At 52.1% G+C, this 18,220-nt stretch overlaps 1 protein-coding gene across 6 annotated transcripts in view; it reads right to left on the bottom strand.

Annotated features, from left to right (window-relative positions):
- Nucleotides 1-18,220, bottom strand: part of GSN (gelsolin) — a 56,082-nt gene that overhangs the window by 9,768 nt on the left and 28,094 nt on the right. For all 6 annotated transcript variants that reach the window (XM_070597033.1, XM_070597029.1, XM_070597030.1 and 3 more), the window contains 9 exons: nucleotides 16,179-16,383; nucleotides 15,269-15,423; nucleotides 9,757-9,918; nucleotides 7,828-7,977; nucleotides 6,554-6,643; nucleotides 3,932-4,064; nucleotides 2,555-2,643; nucleotides 2,171-2,386; nucleotides 163-296 (listed from right to left, as the gene is read on the bottom strand). In XM_070597033.1, the coding sequence (XP_070453134.1) occupies nucleotides 163-296; nucleotides 2,171-2,386; nucleotides 2,555-2,643; nucleotides 3,932-4,064; nucleotides 6,554-6,643; nucleotides 7,828-7,977; nucleotides 9,757-9,918; nucleotides 15,269-15,423; nucleotides 16,179-16,374 (1,325 nt within the window). In that variant the 5' untranslated portion in view covers nucleotides 16,375-16,383. The remainder of the gene's footprint in view (nucleotides 1-162; nucleotides 297-2,170; nucleotides 2,387-2,554; nucleotides 2,644-3,931; nucleotides 4,065-6,553; nucleotides 6,644-7,827; nucleotides 7,978-9,756; nucleotides 9,919-15,268; nucleotides 15,424-16,178; nucleotides 16,384-18,220) is intronic.

Here is an 18,220-nt window from a genome sequence, read left to right as displayed (position 1 = left end):
CCTGTGGATAAGACCTTCCCAGCAGAGTGTGGCTGTCCCACCTCAGGCCCACACGCCCTCGGCATCCCTCAGCCGTGTACACCCGCCGCCCTGGCTGCCCTACTCGGGGCCCAGCAGTGCCCCCCACGCTCCACCCCACAGCACAGGGCCCCAGACCCTCACCAGTTGTAGATGATCTGTCCCTGACGGCTGCCGTGGCGGTAGTTGTACAGAATGATGTAGCTGTCCCCACCGTAGAACTGCCCGTAGGTGGCGGGGTCCACGGGCACTTTGTTGGACCCTTCGACTCTCCAGATCTGCCGGAGCAAAGCCGGGCTCAGACACGGTGTGGCACCCCTACTCCCTGAGTCCGGCCAGCTGTGAGACCGCAGCGCGGCGGGTCGAGGCGACACAACAGGACAAGCTTTTGATAGGGGACTCCACTTGGCTCAGACTGAAGTTAAATAATTTGCCCAAATCACAGAGCCACTAGGATATAAACCCAGGTCTCCTGCTGTGGAACCTGCCACCCTGCCCTGCCCCGTACTTCCTCCTTGGAGAGCTCAGAGCTCAGCATGGGGACTGGGAGCTGCATGGGGGCGGTTAGAACGCGCTTTCAGCGAGTGTAACACAGTGACGGCTCGGGGCACAAATCAACATATGACCTGGATTCGAATCAGGCTCCATCTCCTTAGAGGTTGTGCGACCTTGGACAACTTGCTTAACGTCTACGAGCCTCAGTTTCCTCATCTGGAAAATGGGAATAATAAGAAGACCTACCTGGAAGCGTTGTTGTGAGAACCGAATGAGTTTACTCATGAGCATCTTGCCCAGTGCCTGGCACAGGGGACAGCTCTGTAGGAGGCAGCTCCTTTTTCACTAGAATTATTGTTATTCCTAACATTACCATATCTGTATCATTATTGAATTGTCTGCATTTTGTAGATCACGTCCGGAGGCAGGGCCATCACTAGGTGACCTCAAAATGACCCCTGCTGGCAGATCTCTTTGCAGAGCTCCGGCGACTGGCTTTTCCAAATGGACACAAGGCCCTGCAGCGCCACCTGGTGGTGCTGTGGATACACGGAGCCCTCCCAGTGCCGGGAGACGGAAAACCAGAATATCTGGACTTTGAAAATTCTTGAAGGTGATGAGTAAAATGAAACACCATCTTACAAGTGAGGGAAGTGAGGCTCAAAGAGGTTAAGCAACTCAGGCAAGGTCACACAGCTGGGCTGCCAGGGCTCTTTCCACACTGCCCTGCCCTCAACATTTTCATTGCGTCCTCCCCTCCCACTGATGTAATCAATGAATGATTAGTAATAATACCAATGACAAAAACAATTATAAATAGAAATTAACACTTTTGCTATTTCTGTCATGTGGAATGGAATTAATGTTTGCCTAACGCAGACTTCACCTCATAAATATCTCTGGCCCTCTGCCCCACCTCTCCATCTCCACTGTGACCTTCCTGGTCTCAAGGTTGAATTCTCTCCCCTAAGTTATTATAACAACTTCCTCATGGGGACTCTACCTTCATTTTCGTGCTTCTAATCCATTTTCACAGCAAGTTTTGAAAGCACAGAACATCTCTGCTTTTAAGAAAGGAAAAAGGAAAAAGACCTCACTAGCACTCCCTGGTTACAGGATCAAGGCCACACCCTTGGACATGGCATTCAAGGCTCCTCCGTGAGGATGCCGTCAGCACCAGGATCCTGGGACAGCTCCCTGCCTGGAATGCCCTCCGCTCTTCCTCTCTGGCAGCAAACTCATATTCATACTCTGAGGCCTCACTAAGAGTCCCCATCTCTATAAAGACTGCCACAACCACCCTGCCCCAACTGTCCTTCCTGTGTTCCCATAACCCCTGTGCTTGCCTCCCATCTTCCACTGACCACACAGGTCGGAGCAATTGGCTGTGGCTGTGGTCACCTCCCCTCCCAGACTAGGCACTCCTTGCCGGCAGGGTGGGGTCTTAAGATATCTGGCATGAGGTCTGGCACACAGTGGGCACTCAGGGTATGTTGGTTGTCAAAATCAAGTAAGATAAAAGAATCTCATCTCCCCAAACTGCTCCAAACCTCAGAGAGAACCATCCTCAGGGAAGCAGGAGGCAGCGCATGGGTCAGAGGTACCTGGGAGGGAGGCGGGGAGGGTGCTGGACACGCCCACCCCAACCCCCAGGTACCTGTTTCTGGCCTGTGCCGTCGTCATCCATGCCATGCTGGGCGGCCATGGCAGTGGAGGTGTGCAGGGTGGCGGCATCGAAAGGCACGCGCTCCACGTGGGCGATGTGGCTGGAGAGATAGGCCAAGCCCAGGCCTTCCGTCTGGTCCGGGTCCCGCCAGTTCTTGAAGAACTGCCTGAACAGCGGGGTCTCACCGCCCTCGGGAAGGACGGAGACCTGGGAGGGGACGGGGAGGGGAAGCATGGACTTGGGTAACCCTGAGGACAGAGGCTGCCCAGCAGGGGTCCTCAGGTCAGCCTCAGACACCCAGACCACACTAAGCAGGACATCCATCCCACCCAGATTGGACCCATCCTCACTGCCCTACGTGGCTCCAGGCCTCACCTGGGTCTGCTTGGGGTAGTCCATCTTGGAGATGAAGTCGGAGGCCGTTTTGAGGGCAGCCTTCCTCTCCTCCATGTTGGCTTGCTTGCCTGTCAGACGATGGAGGATGAGGGGCCTGGGGTCAGTGCTGCACCCCAAAGCCCAAGGGTCCAGGGAAAGCAGCAGCCGAGCCTCCCTCCCTATTCTTCTTTGACTGTGGACAGCCCAGGCCAGAGACCCCCAGAGCTGACTGCTCCTGGAGCCCCTGAGGGGCCAGCCCGGGGTCCTGGCTGATGACAGGCACCACAGCACCCACTGTGGTCCATTCACTGAGCATGCGTTTTGTGCTCAGAACCATACATAAATTACTTCATTCAATCCACACAACAACCTTATGTGATGAAGAGCATTATCTTGCCCCCACTTACATATAAGGAAACCAGGGTCTTAGAGAGGTCAAGCGACTGGACCGAGACAAGTGGGAAAGCTGGGACTCAGCCTCTGCTCCATCGACTCTGAAGCCTACACCCCAGATGCTCCCCCCTCCCCCAGGCCTTCTGTCCACAGTGGGGGGCTCCTCCCACTCCAGTCTGAAGTTTGCCCCAACCGTGAGAGTCTCCTCACGCCTGGACAGCCCCTGGCTAGTTGCTGCCAGCCCTCAGTGCCCAGCCTTCCTGTCACCAAGGCCGAGGGGCCCAGATAATAATAATAATAATTATTATTACAGCCACACGTGCTCCGTCTCTCACTCCTTCTCTCTCTCTGCCATTCTCTATCCACCACTGCCTCCCTCCCCCTTCTGTGCTCTTCCCGTGCATCACACGTGGAACATCAGAATAGGACGCCGATGAATCCCCTCGGAACATCTCAGGACCTCTCAGAAACATCTGGGCCAACCTTTTTCAAGAGCCTCCCACAATCAGTCCCACAAGACATTCCAGAGAGTTCCACGGACGCCTAGCACAGCGTCTACAAACAGAAACCAGATCACCTTCATGAAAAGCCCCAACACACATTAGCAAGGTACAGGCTCTTAAAAGTCCTGCAATAAACAAACTTGTGAAAATTATTTAACCCATAAACTTATTTGACCACAGAACTGTATGTTTTTTACATATTTTTTACAAGATGCCAATTAACCTCTCTGAGAACTGGTCTTATAACACAATTGGGAAACACCAGTTTTAGCCCAAATGGGAAATCTGAGGCCCAGAGAGGTAACTAAAGTGCCTAACATCACACAGCAAGTCAACTGCTTTAGCCCAGGACTCCTGATTTCCATTTAGGAGGCTGCGACTGCCCCAGGGAACCTGGAACACACACTCCAGTCTCCCTCGAGAGCTGAGTTCCTGAAAGGCCACCTGGAGCTGGTTAGAACGCCTCCCCTGTCCCCAGTACCTTTCCAGACAAAGATTTTCCCATCTTTGCCGTGGTCCAGGATGAAGCAGTCCTCTGACCTCAAGGCCCCCTGGGCGAAGGGATTCTCATCAGCCACAAGGGAGACCACCATGGGGCCCGCGCCATTGGAGACCTGAGGGGACGAGAGAGAGGGAGCCCAGCACGTGAGCGACTTCCACCACCTCCGCCTGCCCAGAGAGCATCCCCAAGCAACACATGGGGTGGTCCACGTCCCGACCCCGACCCCAAACGTCACTGCAGAGTAACACCTGGACTTGTGCCTTCAAGCTCTGAGGCACATTCAGATTTTCTTTCTCCCTCTCTACTTTGTTACGACCACGTCTGTGACCCACATACAGGAGTAACATGGAAACTGCACACGGAAAGGGAGGGAGGATAAAATGCAGGAACGTGGGTGGCATAGGCATCCAACTGTACGGTTGGATGAGGCGATAACCAACCTCCTCAGTTAAAATAAGGAAAAAAAGGAAATAAAAATAAAAGTAAAAAGATCTAAATGCAAGGCCAGCCTCGTGGCATAGCAGTTAAGTTCATATGCTCTGCTGTGGCAGCCCGGGGTTGGCAGGTTCAGATCCTGGGCACAGACCTACACTCATCAAACCACGCTGTGGCAGCATCCCAAATATGAAAAAATAGAGGAAAATTGGCATAGATGTTAGTTTAGTGACAATCTTCCTCAAGCAAAAAGAGGAAGATTGGCAACAAAAGTTAGCTCAGGGCCAATCTTCCTCACCAAAAAATAAATAAATAAATAAATAAATCTAAATGCAATGTGATATCCTGGATCGGAATTTGGAATGAAAAACTGGGGATATTTGAATAAAATCTGTGGTTTAGTTCACAGTATTGAACCAATATTAATTTCTTAGTGTTGACAGATGTGCCTGGTTACATTAACATGTTGAGGAGAAGCTGGATGAGGGGGTGTATGGGAACCCTCTGTACTATCTTTGCAATTTTCCTGTAAACCTAAAAATCACTCCAAAATAAAGAGTTCATTGAATTAAAAAAAAAGTGTGCCATACTAGTGAAAATTCAGATTGACACTACCTAGTGTTGACAAACTAGGTACTTTCAAAACCCTGGGGACAGTAATTTGGGAGTCCTTCCAGACTGCAGTTTAGTAATATATATCAGAACTTTAAATAATAAGTGTTCTACACTTATGGAATACTTACTATGTGCCAGGCACTGTTCTAAGCAATTTATATAATTTAGTAACATATAATTATACAACTCCTTTAGTCCTTGCAACAACACCATGATAGTTCTAGAATTATCCCCATTTTATTCACAAGGAAACCAAGGCACAGAGGGGTTAAGTAACCCGCACAGATAGAAAGTACCAGACCTGGGATTTGAACCCAGGCCGTCTGCCTCCAGAACCAGTATTTTCAATCACAGACTCATTATTCAGCCTTTGACCCAGCAATTTATGTCTGGGGACTTGCCTTGATGCCATACTTAGCACAAGAGCACAAAGAGAGACTGTTTGCAATCAGAAAAGGTGGAAACATCCTAATGTCCATCACGAGGGGTCTGCTGACATTCTTACATTCATAGAATAGAATAGTATACAGCTGTTAAAAAGGGTCCTGTGGCTGTTTATTATACAAGGATATTCCTGACCATATTGAGCGGAAAAAAAGAAGGCCACAGAAAGGCATGAAGAGTTTGGATCCCTTTATATCAAACAGAGATGGAAAAGTATATAGTTAGACACAGAAAGATATAATCTAGAACATTCCTTCACCAAAATGGTAACCATGTAACCATGGTAACCCCCAGAAAGGGGTGAGGTATTTTTAATAGAGCATTGCTACTTTTGTAATGAAAACTCATTTTAAAAATAGTACTTAATAGTATCTTAAACTAATGAAATTGCATTGACTTTTATTTTCCTTTTAAACTCTTGAGTATTGCTCACTATTTTTTTTTTACAATGAACATGTACTCCTTTCACATCAGAATAAAAATCAATCATGTGGTTTTTCTTTGGACGTGCTGGGAAGCTGCACCCTCCCCTATTTTGTTGTTATTTTACCGCAAATAAGCCGAGGGCACAACATGAGCAGCGGGGGCGAGGCCGGGCTCTCCCAGAGCTCAGCACAGACCCTCAAGATAAGCTTCAACTCAGTTTTAAAAATCCCAAGGAAGAAATTATAAATAAAGTCATTGACCATAACCCGCCTCCCCCCTACTCCCATCTCTGCAGTAGCTCCCCAAGTATTTTCCTAGGACACTTTTCCATCAGTTTTCTCCGAGGACTCTCAGAAATCCTCCAAAATTGATCCTACTGCCCTTCTCCCCACCTTACAGACTGGCAAACTGAGACCCAGAGTGAGGGCCTGTGCTGCCCAAGACCCACGGACGAACATGACGCAGCTGTGCCTGCAGCTGATCACATTCTCTTACTCTGGGTGCAAGAAGGTAAAGGAAGGAGATGGGTGTCCGATGGAGATGTAAGGAAGCCGAGCCCCGCCCCTCCTCCCGGCCCCCTAAACCCGCGGTCAAGGTCCCAGGGCAGTAGCTCGGGAGGACCAGGTCTCCTGCCTCGCTGTCCTGACCCCACACCCAGGGGACAGAGCAGCTGGGGCTCACCTTGTAGAGCTTGGCCAGCTTGCGGTTGGCCGCATCCTCCTTGACTGTGTCCTCAGTCGCTTCGGGCAGAGTTGGCTTGGGGCCCAGCACCTGCAGCAGATGCAGAGATGGAAGTAAGGGTGGCCGTGAGCTCCGCGCAGCCTCCTCCCTCAGGGACGCGCCTGGGCTCCTGAGAGAGCTCCCTCCCCAGGCAAACAAGGACCACATGGGCACCCATGGCAACCCTCCACTGGGGGGAGGAGCCCCTCCAGAGACGTCCTGCATCTCTTCACATGCCTCCTGGGTGCAGAGCTCAACCAGATCTGCCTGTCGAGTGCCTCCCTCCCTGTGTTCCTGTCTCCAGCTCCACGACAACACCCTGCTCCTCTGCCTGCAGGACAGTCCTTCAGATACTTACCCTACCACCTCCTCCTAGGCCTTCTGAGAACATTAAACACAGCTACTGAACGCTTCTACCACATGCATTTAAAAGATCTCATTTAATCCTCACACCCATGATGAGAGGTGAAGATCAACACTCTCATTTTACAGAAGAGGAAACTGAAGTCCAGAGATGAAGTAACTTGTCCGCACAGTTATGAAGTGGCTAAGTCAGAATTTGAACCCACATCCCTGTGACTTCAGAGCCTATTTTCTCTCCTCCATTCTGGACTACCTCCAGCCTCAACAGCCCCAACTCCTGCTCCTCCCAAGCCACAGCTGGTGTCTAGGTTTCTGCCAATAATAATCACCTTCTGTTCTTTCTAAAAACCAGGACTCAATGCCCCCAGGCAAGCCGGAGCCAAGTGGCATGGAGCAGAGCTCATGGTCTCCTCCTTTTCCTGGTGAACTATGCCTCTATTGATATGTCCTCAATGCACAATGGCTGGCAGTCACATCATGCAGTTGACTAAATGCACCATAAACTACCAGGAATGGTCAGAAGAGGAAAGAGGGGATTGGGTCTTGGTTGTCTCTTTCTGACCTGGCTCCAGCACCAGGCTTGCCCTCAGGAGATGCCGAGACCCTCCGCCTCAGCTCCTTTGGAGGACCTGGCCCTCCCAGTTTGAGGGTGTGCCTCACAACCCCAGCATGCACCACGTCCTGAGATTCCAGCCCCACCTTTCAGGGGAGTCTGGGAGTTGTCGGGGAATCTGCTCTTCCCCACTTTCTAAAGATCTCCAGGTGCGGAAAAAAAGCTTACCTCAAAATTGTCTACTGAACGGAAGAAAGAAATGAGCATCCTGCCCCATGCTGGGCCCCACCCTGTACCTCTGGGACATGGCTGCGGGTACCTGGAGCATCGCCTCGGGCTCAGCGCCTTCCTCAAACACGGACACTTGGGCCCGGCCGCTCCGCTCGTTGTCCCGGATGCCCTTGGACACCTGTGTGGCCTTCAGCCTCTCAAATCGGTTGCTTTTGGAGCCGCACCACTGATAGATGTTCTGTAAGACAGGGATCCCACGTAAGGCAGTGCCCCACCTTCACAGAAGCCCCGCCCAGTGACAGGGCAAGGAGGAGACTGGGGTGCATGTAAGCTTACCTGTTCTCTGCTTGCCCAGGTGAGGGCCAGTGGAGCGTGCACATGTGCACACCCAAGAACCATGGGTGTGATCTGCGTGCACCAGGGTAGGTGAGGGCATGGCTTGGGATATGTGGTTTTTCACAGATACAACTACACATAGAATGTGCATAAAAAGGTTTGCCTGCTGGTGGGAGCAGAAATTGGGACAGCCCCTTTGCTGTAACTGCTAAAAGCTCAGCACGGTCATGCACCACATAACAATGCTTTGGTCAACAACAACCGCGTATGTGACGGTGGTCCCATAAGATTAGTACCATGTAGCCTAGATGTGTCATAGGCTGTACCATCCAGGTTTGTGTATTTACGCTCTACGATGTTTGCACAAGCACGAAATCGCCTAATGATGCCCTTCTCAAAACGTATCCCCGTCATTACGCAACACATGACTGTATGTCGATGTCCTATGACGCGGCAATCCCTTTCCTAGGAATATTCTCAACAGAGGTGCGCTCGTGTGTCCCCCAAAAGATGTGTGCAGGGACGTTCAGAGTAGCACCACTGTAACAGCCCCAAACCAGAAACCACCCCAAGCGTCCGTCTACACCAGAAAGGATAAATGAATTGCGGCAGAGCTAGCCGATGGAATCTTACCCAGCAAGGAGAATGAGGAATCTACAACTAAATGAGACAGTACAGATGGAGCTCAGAAACAGAATGTTGAGCAAAAGAAGTCAGACACAAAAAAGAATGATTCCACGTGCACAAGGTTCAGAAACAGGCAGAACTACACGATGCCGTTGAGAGCTCAGGATGCTGGCTGCCCTTGGGGGTGAGGGGACTGGAAGAGGACAGGAGGGGCTGGTGATGGTCTGTCTACTGATCTGGGTGTTGGTGACACGCCTGCGTTCACTTTGTGAAATCCATACAGCTGTGCACTCAGGATTCACAAGCTCCTCTATGTACCTATCATACTTTAATGAAAAGCTTACACTAAATAACTGTGAGCCTGTGTTTGCATGGACGTTATGCCACGTGTGTATGGGCATATGAGCTTGGGGTGGGATGTGTGGCCATGTGGTAGGAATGCACATGGATTTGTGAGGAATGTGTACAAGGCATCACACATCTGTAAGGTGGGCCCAGGAAACCATCCCACACGCCTTGCTATATACAAGTGTGCATGTGCACTAACACGTATGACACACACACGTGGCTCCTTGAACAACACACTCAAGTCTACGCATGTAGGTATTCATCATGGCGCCAGGTCCATGCCTGGTAGGCAGGAGCCTATAGTTCCTGCACATGCCTGCCATGTATTTGTAAGTGAGTGACTATATGTAAAAAGGTACACAAGGTGTGCATATGAACACAAGAGGTCAGGGAGTCTGTACGTCAATCAAAGTCTGAGTACGCTGTGCATGAGGTCTGTGTGCACGCGTTTGATGGGTTTGAGTCTACAGCGAGTTTGACTCTGTGGGAGTCCGAGTGCTGGGCACGTCTGGATCTAAGTCTTTGCAGGTGTGTCTGACTCATGCATAGAGCACATGTGCGCCTGGAGGCTGCTGTCCCTGTGGCTTGCCCTGCCTGTGTCTTTGCACATATGTGTTCACATGGGTGTGTCCACCTCCCCAGAGTCAGGCCTGGCCAGGCCAGAAGCATCGCAGTGGTCCCTGGGAAAGGGCAGGGCAGGACTCACGTTGCCCAGGTCCAGGATGAAGCAGTCGCCATTGTTGAAGCTCTCCCAGGATACGGGCACCTCGGTAGCACGGACCACACGCCGCCCTTTGACCTGGAGGAGCCTCTGCACCACCACCTCATTGGGCACCACATGCTTGAATCCTGATGCCACACCTCCTTTCTGTTGGGTCAAGGAGACAGCGTCAGTCCAGGGAGAGGGTCCAGAGAAGCAGATGTGGGAGAAACGGACGGGGTTGAGTTGAAGAAAATTCCGGCCTGTGGACGAGTGAGCTTCCAGAAGATTCCCCACCCACTGCACCTGGCTGCCACCCTGTGAATCTCATACTCCACTAACAAAGTGCCCTGGGGTTACTTTCCTGGATCAAAGAGCTGCAAATTTCCTTTCTTAAAACCAGCATTTCCCAAAGGATGTTCTAAAGAAGCCCAGTCCCCTGAGATATTCTGCAAGGATAGGGTTCCACGATCAGGTAAGCACAGGGAATGCTCCTCACCTGCCCCCCGACTGTTACACGACGCTCACCAGCATGATAAAGGCTCCGGGAAGTCCTCTGGGAAATGAACCTGCTGGCCTTTGTTTTACACAGCATTTCTCTACCATTTTCCCTACTTTATTGAATCGAGAAGTGCTTTTCTCCACCACATCCTGCCTGCAGCTCCAGTGTGCTGCAAAACCCACTTTGAGAACTGACAATCCAAAGCTTTCTCACCCTTCAGGGCTCTCTAGGAGACTGCTCCAGCCCCCACCCTCCCTCTCTCTCCTCCTACGGTACAGCAGCAAGTCCCACCCAGCGGTGCCTTCAGAGGCAGCTGTGGGTAAGGGACAGAGCACCCACCTCAGGTTCAAGTCCCTGCCCTGCCACTACAGTGCTGGGTGATGTTGGGTAAGTGTCTTCCCCTCTCTGAGCCTCAGGCCTCTCCTTTCTGAAATAGAGCTATAACCCTCTGCTCTGCCACCCACTGCAATCGTCCCCCAGTCCCAGGGAAGGGGTCTCAGGAGGGCTTCCCTGCTGCTGTCCAACTGCCCTCAGCTCCAAACAAAGCCAAGGAAAGGCAGTCGGGCTTTCTCGTGAGCAGTCCCCAGTCCCAGGTGCTCACCAGCCCCGGGATGTCAAATCAGAGCTGAGAAAGAAGGTCCTAGGAGCTTCCTATTTTACCCATGGGTAAATGAAGCCCAGAGAAGTGCGGTGACTTACTCAAGGGCACTCAGCAAGTGGGTGGCAAAGCCAGGGCTTGAAATCTTGCCCCCTGCTCCCAATCTGGCACTCGTCTCCCTGCTCCACGCATCACAGGGGTGGAGGCAGAAGGGCTTCCACCCAGGCCTGAAATGTGGCCTCCCCATCCAGGCCCGTCTCTGCGGTCTCACTTGCGGTCTCCTAGTCTGACTCTCACAGCACACACTCCACGAGGGTAAGGAGACGAAGTTTAAATCGGGATTCTGTTACGTCTACAAACAGTAAGCAACACAGAAGTGTTTGTAAAATGGAAACTGCCCCCTGTGCTGGGCATTTTGTATGATATGTGTCATCTGTGTTATCCCCATCTTCCAGGTCTTACAGCTGAGGAAAGTCGAGCCCAGAAGTGAAGCGATTTCCCCAAGATCTCACACCTAGTAAATGGTGTGACTGATTCCATAAGGCCCACATTCTTCAGGTTTTCTTAGAGCAAAAGTGACTAGGGCCACCCAGCGTGGAAGGCAGGAACAAGCCACACGGTTCAGAGCAAAGTCGTTCACGTAGAAATGCTTTTTTTCTGCTGTGAGTGGAGCGCCCCCTGGTGTCCCTTCTTGGTACCAGCATGAGGCCTTTCAAGAGCATCCCCAAGGGCTCAGCAGGGCTGCCCAGGCTTTCACAGAGCCTTTCCTCCAGCCCTGCTTCCAGAGCCCTCCTGCTGGGGAGGAGGGGAGGAAGGGCATCTGGAAGAAGATGCAACGTCCTGCACTCACGTGGTACTGACCCCAGAGGCTGCACTCGCTGAGCCTGTGCCAGGAGCTGGGGTCCCTGCTTTATGGACGTGGTCCTCACAACAAACCCCAAGGTAGGGACTCATTATCCCACTTGACAGGTGGAAACTGAGGCGCAAAGAGGTTAAGCCTCGTGTGCAGGGTCCCAGCTGGTTGGTGGCAGTGCTGGGTGTCACCCTTCCAGGGACCCAGCCTTGCCTAAGTCTGTGGGCAGCCCTGACCCGGGACTTCATTCTGCTGGAGGAAAAGAGACAGTGGATCTGAAAAGCTTTTCCGAAAGGTGGATTCCTCAGAGACGAGGAAATGGGGAGGGGGGGAAGAGAAAGACCCTTTGCATTTTTTTATATGTCTCTAAACTATTTTACTTGTTCAAGCATGCCTTTTATTTGTTACTAAAGAGTAGAAACATTTTTTTAAATGCGGAAAAGGGTTGTTTTATGTCACAAACCTTGGTTCCAATAAATTCTCTGCATATAAACTTAGAAAATACTTGATTTCTAATAATCGTGGTCATGCATTTCCTGATTAATTAACTCCTCTAATCTTATCGATCTAGGAGGTTAGACTTGGGAAGATAAGTTAACAAAAAAAGAAAAGCAAGCCTGTGGAAGACATTAGTGGATCGATAAGCACAGGGGGCAGGAATGTTTTGAAATTTTTATTACTTTACTATAATCTTTAGGATTGAGTGTTGCTTTCTAGGGTCTAATCATTAGGTGGGCAGAGATTGGCATCAAATTATTTGAACAAAATTCCATAGGATAAATTATTTTAAAAGCCAGTTTCCAAATCAAAGTGATGAGATCTATATATATTTCATATATAGAGATGGTTCTATATATGAGTATACATCTCTATATGTTCATATCTAGAGAGAGGAAAATTATCCACCATTTGATATATATCTCCAAGGGGAGAATCATGGGGGACTTTCACTGTCTAAAACCTGTATTTCTATAATGTTTGACCTTACAATAAGCTTCTATTACTCTTGTAGTCAGAAGATGGGAAAAAAGCTACAAAGATTTACATTTTAAAAAATGTTAAAACTGTTTATAAAACAAAGAAAATGCATTGATTGGGGCTGGTCCCCTCCACGCTCTAAATTCAGGGTTCCTTATCTAAGAAATGGGAGTGATTCTGTAGGATCCCCCATTGTATTCCTCGGGGCCAGGGGCTTCTAGGACTCAGCGCAGCCCAGATTCTGTTTGAAGAAAGAGTTTCAAATTACCAGGCCCCAGGGGGTTTCTAGGGTTCTGTCTGAGAGTGGAGGAGGAGGAGGAGGGGAGGTGGGGGGCGTGGAGGGCAGGGAGGGGAGGAGGAGGAGTAAAGGGGAGGAGATGGAGGAAGGATCAATGGATTCTGAAAAGTGCAGTGACTTTTAAGGATTTAGGGGTGACAGAACAAGAAGGGCCAGGCCCTGTGACACCCCTTTCTAGGGGCTCCGGTCCCCTCCCTGCCCCTTCTCACACCCCGAGGACAGAATTGGCCCCGAGGAGCAGGCTTTCACAGAAACAAGTCTTGCGTAACAAGCTCTGCTCCTTGGGGATCTATAATTGATGAGGGCGCCAGGCCAGGAACCCAGGGCCGGGCCTGCCAAGTGCGGGGGCAGCCGGAGGACTTGCAGAAGGTAGAAAACAGGACCAGCCTTGGACCTCACATTGCCACCAGGATCCAGGGCCTGCCAGGACTCAAGTCCCAGATCTGGGTCCGGGTTGGGAACCCACCCCCCCGGAGCATTCCTCAGAGTGTGGTCCAAGAGCATCCAGGAAAAATCATCATAGGGTAGGGGATGCTTGCTCAACATGCAGATTCCTAGGCTCCATCTGAACAAAGATCAGAGATCAGGGAGTCTTGAAGTGTCCACTCTGAACCTGCTGTGTCAGGCCCTTCACACCTGGGTTTGAATCCCAGCCCCGTCATCTACCCGCCATGTAATTGCTTAATTTGTCCACAAGTTAAGTTGGTGCTGTCCACACAGCAGCGACACTAAGCAGGCCCTGTTGTTCCAGAGGCTGGATGAATGTCTGCTGAATGAATGATGAATGGGGAATGCATGAGAGCCCACACCAAGAGCACACGACTGGCCCAGAGCCTCACAGCTGTTGGGGGGTGGGGGGGACCTTGGGATCTGAACCTCAATCTCTGACTCGTGGTCAAGTGCTCTTTCCATTTCCCGCTCCAGGAGCTGCAACAAGGCCTGGGCCTTCTCCAGGTGAGTGGCTTGGGTCCCAACCTTCTCACTTCTCCTTCTTCAAGGTACCAAGGCCCCTGAAGGGGCTGTAGGAAGGTGGAGCTGGGCAGCTCAGCAGGAGGAGCTGCGGACCCGGCTGGACTGGCAGACAGGGGGTGCTGTGTAGGCTCCAAGGAATCCTGCCCAGCTCCACCCAGCCCACGGCTGAGGCCCTGTTCCCAGGACACACCCTGCTCTTTGCTATCTCAGGCTCACTAGTGCTTTCCCATTATCTAATCCCGTGCCTCACCTGGCCAAACAGGGTCACTATCCTGTTGACACAGAGGATCCTGAGGCCCAGAGAGGGACAATGACTTATCTAAGGTCAAACAGCACATCGTTGGCACAGACAGATTCAACCCCTTTCATAGAACCCTGCTCCTGAGAGGCACTTTGGTGTAGTGGAAAGAATGCTGAGAGTGGGGAGATCTGGGCTCTGGTCCCGACTCTGGGACTGACTTGCTGCATGACACTGGGCCAGTTGCTTAACCTCTCTGTGCCTCAGCTTCCCTTCCTTCCCTTAAAAGAAGAGATCTGGACTCTGACATGAAGGCCCACCTGGCCATCAAAGCTTGTGGTCTCCTCCCTATCCTGACCAAAGAGAACCTCTGCTTTGCAAAACGACAGCTTTCCCCGAGCCCTTTTGAGATGCCAAGGCCGGTGCAAGGCAGCTCCCAGCTACCCCTTCACCAAATCCTCTCCCCAGACCTGAAGGGCAGGTGCAACTGGCTCTCGGGTAACCAGAGAGGAAAGGGAGGCTCAGGGAGACCAAGTGGCCTGCCAGAAGTCACAGAGGATATCAGGGCACAGCCTCCCCGGGCTCCGAGCTTGGCTTTGCACAGCCCCACCTGGCTGGCGGCTGTCGGGAGAGCTCTGTGTTGGCTCAGACTCTTCTGAGTTCAAGTTCAAGGGCGATTCTAACGAACAGAAAGAGGAACGTGACCAAAGGTACCCCTTCAAATACCTACAATGGGGCCGTCTGTTGGCAGGGACTAAAAAACAAGGGGTGCAGGAAGAGGACTAGGCTCTGGCTCAGGTGAGGGGCTGGGTTTCCACCCATGGCCCACTCCTTGCTGCTGAGGCTAGGAAGACAACTCAGTGAAGTGATGGAGAATTTTCTTCTCTCTATTTTAAGACAAGCAACCAGAGGCTCAGAGAGGGAATGTGATTTATCCAAGGTCACACAGCTAGGAAGGGTCTGGGAATCAAAGGCTGAGCTCTGACCTGTCTGCCTACATTACCCCACAAGGCTGAAAGACGGGTGGACCTGAGTGAGCCCTGCCATTGGTGCGTTTGTCCCGACCACCTGGGACCCACCTTGTACTTGAGGCCAGACTTGAAGTAGCCAAGGAAGGTGGCCGACTCAAAGCCCTGGACCTCGCGGTGCTGCACAGCCCGACCGTTCAGGTAGTCATCCAGCTGCACGGTGAAGATGGCGGCGGCTCCGCTCTCATCCTGGCTGCACTCATTGCCTAGGGGACGTCAGAGCAGCATGAGCCTGGCTTCCCGAAGGGGGTCCCAGCCTCCCGTGGAGGAGGAGTCCGGGGTCCCCAGCACTGCCCTGGCCTGGCTGTAGAAGCTGGGCAAGCCCCTGCCTCTGTGAGCCTCAGAGAATCCATCTGTACCACGGGGGAGCTGGGGGACCCGATTCCACGGTCTCTACGAGCCCTCCCAGCTCTGACACATTCCCCTACACTCACCTCCCTGACTCATCGCCTGAACTCACTCTCCAGCCTCCCCAGTATGAAGGCAGGCCTAGGGGCACAGGCTCAATTCACAGATTAGGAAACTCAGGCACAGTGAGGGGGCAGGACGTACAGAGTCACACAGCAGAGCCAGAGCAGGGACTCCAGGCTCCAGACTCTGAAGGGCCAACTGGGGTGTGGCTGGAGCTGGGCCAGGGAAGCTGTGGAGGGGTCCAGGGTCCCCAAGTCGCCCTCAGCTCTGAGGGCCATAGTAACTTGCTTAGCCTTCACAACACTCCTTGAGGGAGGTGGTGCTATCATCATGTCCCCGTCACAGAGGCACAGAGTGACTTGCCAAAGAGCAGAAGTGGGGTCTGAACTCAGGCAGGCTGGCTCTAAAGTCTGGGGACACGTAACCACTAGCCAAGGGCCTGGCACGTACTTGATGCTCAACAGTCACTTAGCGCCCATGGGTGCTTCCTGGGGACCACACCTCAGAGGTCTGTGCTTTCTGGGGAGGGGGCTGGGCAGGGCCGGCTCACCTAGCCAGTAGTGGAGGTCGTACTGCAGGTTCCCGTTCCTCAGCTGCACCGTCTTCAGGATGACATAGGCGTCACCTGTGAAGAAGTCTCCGTAAAGGTTGGGGGGCACGGGCACCAGGTCGAACTTCTCCACGCGCCAGATCTGCAGGCCAGGCTCCTTCCCCGCCTTGAGGAACTCGGGGTGCTCTACCACCATGCTGCTGGGCTGGAAGAGACGGGGCGGAGGCTGAGCAGGGCAGGAGCCTTGGCGGAGAGACCCAAGGGCACGAGGGAGGGGGGTTTCCAGCACCAAGAGCATCTCACTTGAGCCTCTGACTCTCTCCATCTCCTGAGGCAAGTCTACCCTCTTCTACCACCCTGTCTGGAGGAGAGAGCAAGCAGGGCAGAGTTTAGGCTAATACCCTGTCCTCGGCCAGCGTCTGCCTCGCCTACTCGGCTCCCGGTGATGGGGCACAGAGTTCTACCCCTTCTCCCTTCCCTTCTTAGTGCCAATCAGATAGGACAGCTATGGCACAGAGAGTTGAAGGGACTCTGCCAAGGACCCCAGCTAGGAAATGGCATAGGAGGAATTGCCCCAGGCTCCAACAGCCTGAGGTCTGGGACCATGGGGAGACCCCTTCAGATGGCAATGGTAAATCAGGGTCCCCAGGGGTTCATCATGTTCCCTTCCAGCATCCTCACTGGCTGTTAGAACTAGAAGGGTCCTCAGAAAGCTCGTTATCCAAACCCATCCTGCAGATAGGGAAAATGATGCCCAGAGAGGGGAGGGGCCTGGCCCAAGTTCACACAGCTTATTTGTGTTTGTTCTTGGAAGCGGGAAGATATCCCATGCCCCATCCATGTCTCCATCACACCCCCAAGAAGGGCCTAGATGACTGAGCCCAAGTGGCCTCCTGCGCTGTCTGCCTCCTCCCTCCTGCCCCCCAACACCCACCCCCCCCCAATTCCACTTCTTGGAAAAGGCGGAGAGGACGCAGCCAGGGTCTGCAGGAGCCTGTTGGAGACGAGGTGGTCAAGGATGGGGAAAGGCCTTTAGACATGCACTGGGGCTAGAGATGGAGCAGAGCGGGATGGTTAGCCCGGAGCTGGAAGGCAGAAATCAGCAGGCGCAGGTCACCTCGGGCCGGAGGATAAATCTGGCGGGAGAAGTCAGACGGGAAGAACTCAGGCAGAGGGGTGGAGAAACACAAAAGGGAAATAGGAGAGCGGAGGAGAAACCAGCCAGGCAGAGGAGATATTGTTACCACACAAAATTGGGTGCAATTCTTTTGCGCACAAAACCTTCTGCGCAAAGTGCATTCAAAAACCCAATTAATTACAGCATCAGCTTTTGGGGGAGAAATCAGCTTTATTCTTTGAGACTGATCTGCAAGGAGATGGTGGGGAGAGGTGCCCTCAGAGGTGCCATTCAGGATCTGGGGCAACATTTAAGAGGTTATGGAGAACCAGCTGGCAGATGGAAACGAAGGTGGGAGAGGTCTTGATTGGTGGGGTTCAAGCATTTATGACAGGCTTCTAAACTTTTATGACAGGGTTCTAAACATTGATGACGAGGTGGGGAAGGAAGTTTAACACCAGATCTTCGTGAATGTTGGGCCCCTGGCTTCTGCTAAGAGTTCCACTTGTAAGTTCCAGTCATGTCCCTGTCCTTTGGGTCTGGAGGAGAATCTTTGGTTCTGTGGTCATTTCAGGTCAAGATTTCCTCTTCTGCACATGCTCTGGCTAGGAGACTTTGCAAATTTTGTGAAAGGCAATTCTTAAGCACTCTGTCGATGAGAGATGGGGTCAGTTGAACTGGTCCTGGAGAACCCGCGGGTACAACATGGAGGGGTGGGGGGATAAATAAGTCCTGAGGCTAAGCAGGCAGAGGTGAGATCATACCAAAAAAAGAGGGAGGAAATATCGGAGAGCAAGAGAGAAATCAGATGAGAAAGGAATCTGAAATGGAAGAACTCAGAAGAGGGAAGGAGAGGAATCAGGCAGAGGGAAGGAGAAATTAGACAAGGGAAAGGAGAAATCAGGCAGCAGAGATGGGTAAGAAT

This window comes from Equus przewalskii, chromosome 26 (assembly GCF_037783145.1).
Source record: "Equus przewalskii isolate Varuska chromosome 26, EquPr2, whole genome shotgun sequence".
Lineage (NCBI taxonomy): Eukaryota > Metazoa > Chordata > Mammalia > Perissodactyla > Equidae > Equus > Equus przewalskii.
Note: the sequence above shows the minus strand (reverse complement) of the source record. Positions and strands in the feature narration are given on the sequence as shown.